Here is a 6081-nt window from a genome sequence, read left to right as displayed (position 1 = left end):
GTCAAAATGGGCAAACAATAAATGCCATCCGATTTCGATGAGTTAGCGGTTTTACGAGTAAAATTTTCACTCATTTAGGGGCTGTTTGACAGGATCTCAATTTTTAAGCTTTGAATTTTTAAGAGGTCTGAATTTCTAAGAGGCTCTGAATTTTTAAGATCTGATTTTTAACATACTGTTTGGTTGAAACCTCTAAATTAATGTGCTAAACAAGGAAAATGACCATTTTACCCTTCTATATTATTTTCAGCTAAATTCAATGTTTCTGTGTTATATAATAATTTAACCAACTTCTTGAATAGTTATAAAAAACTTATTGAATAGTTATAAAAAAATATAAGCATCATACAAAATCCAAATATAAACACCAACACCATAAGAAATCCACAATAACGAAATCCACCATAAGAAATCCACAATAACATTAAAAATGAAAAAGATGTAAACAATTGATAAATAGAAATAGATAAACTATTGCAAACATTAAAAATGAAAAAGATGTACACAATTGATAAATGGAATCAGATACAACTATTGCAAACATGAGCTACACATTTCCACCTACCAACCACACTTTTAAAAATGACATACAAACTATTAGTAACCTGTTTGTCTGACGCCCATATTGTCACCACCACCTGCCTCTTGCTGATCTTAACCACCACCTCTTGCCCCAAACCAGAGGTTTGTTGCAGAAATCTATTAACATCCATTTGAATATCATAATAGCCAAAATTGCTGCCAGGAATAACGTCTTTAGGAAGTGCTCGTTTCACCTCAACAAAATTCTTGTTGGGTTCATGGAAGGTCAAACGTGATTACTACATCAGTTATATAGCCATAACTTTCAAAGTATTGATAAAATTTTATGTCCATGTACCCCTGGAGCTCCTCCCAACATTGCTTCAGGTCTAGACATTTGTTGTTCTTCCCTCCACAAAGCCCACTTAACTTCCACCTGCATATCACAAATGAATAACATACAAACACCAAAGCATATACACTATAGATTTTGTTGCCAAATGCATAAATCAAACTCTCATTGATTTGAATTTCAAATGGAATACATAAATAGAAGAAGTTTATAACCAGAAAATGAGCCCTCTAAATCTTGTATATGAACAAGTTTAACCATATGATGTAACATATTGATGCCACCATAATAAATTATTTGATTATTGTATAATACATAATGAATATGTATTGAATAGGAAGCCTCACAGTAGCATGTCGAATTTCATGGATTTCCAGGAAAGCCACAAGTCATTGCACCCAATATATAGAACTTGTCACAAATTTCATAGCAACTCACTGATTAACTCCCATGAGATCAACCACTTCGTCTTAGATCCTCACCCAAAACAGAGATCGATTAACTAGAGATCTTATTATCGAGTTTTAGGGCAAAGGAATAAAATTTCACCTGGAATCGGAAAATTTGGCTACTTCGACGAAGGGAGTCGGCACTACCGACGGCGATGGAAAAGGCGGCCTCGTTAGAGGGGTTGTCGGCGGCGAAGTCGATGGTGAAGGGAGGCAGCTCGGAAAGGGGTTGAGTGGGAGAAATGGACGTTGGTCTCGTGAAATATGGAGTGACGAAAAAGAGTGTTGAAATTTTAGGGCAGGAAGGGGAAAGCGCGTTTTTTTTTTTTTAAGTTCAGACATGGCTCTACATCTGAAACTTTAAGAGGTATTAACAAAATTAAGAGGCAAAAATTAATACCCAAACAAACGGTCTAAATCTGAATTTTTAAGAGTTTGCCTCTTAATTTACAGATTAAGAGGCTAACAAACAACCCCTTACTTTAATTATGTGTATGGTATATATTTTTACTCCTTTTAATCAATTAAATTTTAATGTTATACTAGGTGTGAAACCCGTATATCACACGGGTTGATTTAAAAAAAATTAAACATTAAAATATAAACAAAAAATATTTTTTAATATACAACTTTAAAATAAGGAAGATACATATTTATTGCAATTTAATATCATATATCATATTTAATACTTAGATATATAAGTATATGACTTTTATTTTAAAAATTGAAACAAACCAAAAATTGAAAAGGGAATAATATTTATTTAAAAAACACCACAAAATGACATGTGTCAAAATTTATGAGATTGATTTTATTAAGTAGGATTACCGAAAATGCTAAATGAAATGATTAATGTGTTTAATAATTCATATCAAAGTGAAGATTTCAGAAACTCATTTCATCAAGCGTTGATTTCATTTTCGAAACAAAATTCTAATCAAGGCACTTATGGTACATTTTGTTTAAGTTATATTATTTTTGTCAAATATAGACAAATCTTCACAACAAAATTCTGATACAATTTGATTTATATAATATTCATTTCGTCAAATTTAGACAAATCCCAAAAACCAAATCGAGCTGAACCAAAAAAACATACTCCATCACTTACCCAATCCCCACTCAACTTACGCCGCCCCATCATCATGACACATTCTCTGAATATCGCTGTCATCGGAGCCGGCACCTCCGGCCTACTCACCACTCGGGAGCTTCTCCGAGAGAACCACCGAGTCACCGTCTTTGAAAAATCAAACCGTCTCGGTGGAACCTGGCTTTACGAACCCCAAGTCGAGGCCGGCGATGTTCTTCACCTCGACCCCAATAGATCCGTTGTCCACAGCAGTCTCTACTCATCCCTCCGAACAAATCTCCCTCGGCCACTCATGGGTTTCTCCTATTACTCATTTGAAGACAAATCCTACGGTGATCCGAGAATGTTCCCCGGTCATGAAGAGGTTCTAAAGTTTTTGCAGGATTTTGCTAACGAGTTCGGAATCACTGAGGTGATTCGGTTTAACTCGGAGGTGGTGCGAGTCGAGTCGTTAGACAGTGACTTTGTGGTGGAGTGGAGGACGATGGAGGTGGGTTCGGTGGCGGAGGTGTTTGATGCGGTGGTGGTTTGCAGCGGCCACCATACTGAACCTCGAATCGCAGATGATGTTCCTGGTATGTAATGTAATTCTACAGTGATCGGCCGGCTCACGTGACTGCTTAACCATGTTTTTTCTTTTTTTTTTTTCTGTTTTTTTTTGTTTTTTCAAATGTTGTTATTGATTATATATATATATATATATATATATATATATATATATATATATATATATATTATCTCATATTGTTATGTATTTTGTCTTTTTAGTACATTTCATGATATTTTTAATACTCTTTTTAAATTTTTTTTTATAGAATTGCTATTAATAATGGCTGGAAAGTAGTTTTCTTCTTCTTCTTTTTTATTTTTTTATTTTTTTTATGTGTAAATTTTATAATCTATAATGCTTATAAATCAATAATATATTTTTCATATATTAATTTTCATCATTTTTGTGGTTGAATCCACTTTATATAATACTTTATTGCTAATCTTTGTAAATTGGTAATATATTTTAAAGGCCAAGTTCGGTAAAAGTCATTTTAGTTCGAAATTTTTTGGTTTAACCATCTATAAAATCTTTCATTTTTTTTTTTTTAATTTTATTGTTTTTATATAAAGTAATTTACTTCATAAAATTTTGAATCAAATATATATTCAACAGTAAATGAATATGTTTCTTTTATGATTTAATCATTAAAATTTTTATTTTTTTATCGGACCAGATCATATGGGGACGGTTGATGGTTAAAAAGAAAAACAAACAAATGAAATGTATCATGTTAATTAATTAAATTTAAAAATATTGGTCATAATAATATAAAGAAAAAAGAACAAAAATCTTATATTTTTAGAAAAATTATGGCGATAGAAGTGATAAGTATTTTATTTAAAACCATCCTTTGTAAATTCTTAAAAAAACTGAATTTAGCACATCAAGCTATATTTCGTAAGATTTAAACTATTATTCCATAAAAATGTATAGCTAAATTTTAGTTTGCATAAATCGAGACAGGTATCGAGGAATGGTCACGAAAACAAACTCATAGTCACAATTATCGAGTTCCTGAACCATATCGAGATCAAGTTTGTATACATCTTTCTCATATTTTTTTTGTTTCATTTTAACTAATAAACACAATAGTATCAATATTTTCTACACAATAATAGGTCGTGGTAGTGATTGGGAACGGGCCTAGTGCACTCGATATATCTCGAGAAATCGCAACACTTGCCAAAGAGGTTCATCTTTCGTCAAGATCTTTAAATGTCAAAGTCTCAAAGTTGGATGTGTTTGAAAATATATGGCAACATTCAAAGGTACATCCAAGTCTCTCTGTGTTTAAACTACTATTTTTTAGACGTCAGACTGCCAGTCCAATACACATCAAATACAGTATCACCTATCTTGTATTTATAATTAGGATGAGATATGGAGAGTGAGACCCTCTTACACCTTTTTAGATTGTGCAAAAAAAAATGCAATATTTGTCCTCTTGACATTGTGTCAGTCCGGCTCATGGCAGACATAGTACAACCTATCTGTCATTTGTAACAAATGAGACCATTATGAACAAAATTTTGACATTTGAACAGATTAATCGTGTTTATGATGATGGAACCATCTTCTTCCAAGATGGAGATTCTATTGAAGCGGATATTATCTTACATTGCACCGGGTATGAACTACATCCAAAACCCTTTTTTTTTATTCTTTTTTTCAGAATCCATATTTTATTTTCGAAATTCTATGAAAATAAACCGCAAAACTCTTATTTGATTCGGTGTATTTGATAGGTACAAATTCCATTTTCCATTTCTAAGGACAAACAACATTGTGCATGTGGATGACAATCGTGTTGGACCACTATACAAACATGTGTTCCCTCCACAACTCGCACCTAGACTTGCTTTCGTTGGACTAACATATAGTACGTACATCCGTCAACTAAACCATGTTCTTTTCTTTTTCTATTTACATCACTTGTTTGGTAAATGATGCTTAAAAATATTTGAGAAAACGACGCCATATTTTGGGAAATAAACAAGGGCGAGTTTTAACAACATAGGATTTAAAAGACTTATTTCTCCGACTTTCTTTATTAAGTTATTCTTTCTGTATTGAGTAACAAACACTCATTTAATATCATTATGAAGATCAAGGTGTTCATTTTCAAATGTTTGAGCTACAATCAAAGTGGGTAGCACTTGCATTGTCCGGGAAAATATCGTTACCATCGGAAGACGAGATGTTAGCCGATGTTCACAAACATTATCGAGAAATGGAGGAAAATGGGAACCCAAAGCGCTACACTCATTCACTAGGTTTTAAGGTAATCATCTCAATTCTTGAATACTGCATAGAAAAAATATGCTATTCTCAGTAATTTTCTCTTTCAAGTAATATATTGATTGGATTTTGTTCATTCTTATTATGACTTTGATTGTTAAACTAACTACTTATTAAACTTTGAAATTGATGGTTTTTACAGTTGGAATATTTGGACTGGTTAGCTGCTCAAGTAGGATTGCGAATAGATGATCGACTTAAAGTGATTTGTAGGAATCTTCTTGAGCAATGGATTTCTCATCCTAATGATTTTCGAGACGTGTTTCAATTATAATTTCCTTAATTTTTATTTGTGCATATCAATTGCAATCGTAGGAATATAAATCATTTTATCAAGAAAGTTGTCTATTGTAATGTGGCATTTGATCGTTTTATTCCAAACCCAAATGAATTAGTAGTTTTTATAAAGGGAATATGCATACTATTTTATATGGGGTTTGGAAACCATAATTTATTTTTTTCACATAATCATAAATTTGCTTGGATTTTTTTTCTAGTAACTAACATGAACGATTAGAAAATCACCCAACAAACCCTCTTGTAAGATTAACAGATTACTTCACATCAATTTTCACTTGGACATTTATAAAGATTCAAACACGTGTGTAATTATTCAAGTTTGTTAGATCAGTTAATTAGTTACTTCATTAGTTAGCTGATTAGTAATAGCCATATATTAATGTACTCTGTAATATAAATAGAAGCTGAAGAGTAATAACAGAGTAAGATTCTCATTTCACTATTCATCTTCTTCTTCATATTTTCTCTGTATGTTATAATGGTATCAGAGCAAGTTACAATCTGTTTTTCTTTA

General features: G+C 32.0%; 1 protein-coding gene and 1 long non-coding RNA gene across 2 annotated transcripts; one reads left to right on the top strand and one right to left on the bottom strand.

Moving 5' to 3' along the window:
• Positions 1 to 424: 424 nt before the first annotated feature.
• On the bottom strand, positions 425 to 1761 carry LOC128128056 (uncharacterized). Its single transcript, XR_008225656.1, has 2 exons — positions 1222 to 1761; positions 425 to 958 (listed from the first exon to the last, which is right to left on the bottom strand). It is a non-coding gene; the product is annotated as an uncharacterized LOC128128056 (long non-coding RNA).
• A 599-nt stretch (positions 1762 to 2360) lies between these two features.
• LOC111882382 (flavin-containing monooxygenase FMO GS-OX5) lies at positions 2361 to 5696 on the top strand. The gene is made up of 7 exons (XM_023878742.3): positions 2361 to 2991; positions 3933 to 4003; positions 4088 to 4237; positions 4514 to 4596; positions 4715 to 4848; positions 5075 to 5250; positions 5410 to 5696. The coding sequence occupies exons 1-7, from the start codon at positions 2469 to 2471 to the stop codon at positions 5539 to 5541; spliced, it is 1269 nt and encodes a 422-aa protein (XP_023734510.1). The 5' UTR covers positions 2361 to 2468; the 3' UTR covers positions 5542 to 5696.
• The last annotated feature ends 385 nt before the right edge of the window (positions 5697 to 6081 follow it).

Source organism: Lactuca sativa, chromosome 8, assembly GCF_002870075.4.
Source record: "Lactuca sativa cultivar Salinas chromosome 8, Lsat_Salinas_v11, whole genome shotgun sequence".
NCBI classification, from domain to species: domain Eukaryota; kingdom Viridiplantae; phylum Streptophyta; class Magnoliopsida; order Asterales; family Asteraceae; genus Lactuca; species Lactuca sativa.
The sequence above is the reverse complement of the archived record's forward strand: the minus strand, read 5'-3'. Positions and strand labels throughout refer to the sequence as shown.

Excerpts from the sequence above, each read along its gene's own strand:
- LOC111882382 (XM_023878742.3), top strand. The coding sequence starts at position 2,469 with ATGACACATTCTCTGAATATCGCTGTCATCGGAGCCGGCACCTCCGGC. Across the intron at positions 4,004-4,087 it reads CTGAACCATATCGAGATCAA|GTCGTGGTAGTGATTGGGAA; the intron begins GTTTGTATACAT and ends ACACAATAATAG. Across the intron at positions 4,597-4,714 it reads ATTATCTTACATTGCACCGG|GTACAAATTCCATTTTCCAT; the intron begins GTATGAACTACA and ends TGTATTTGATAG.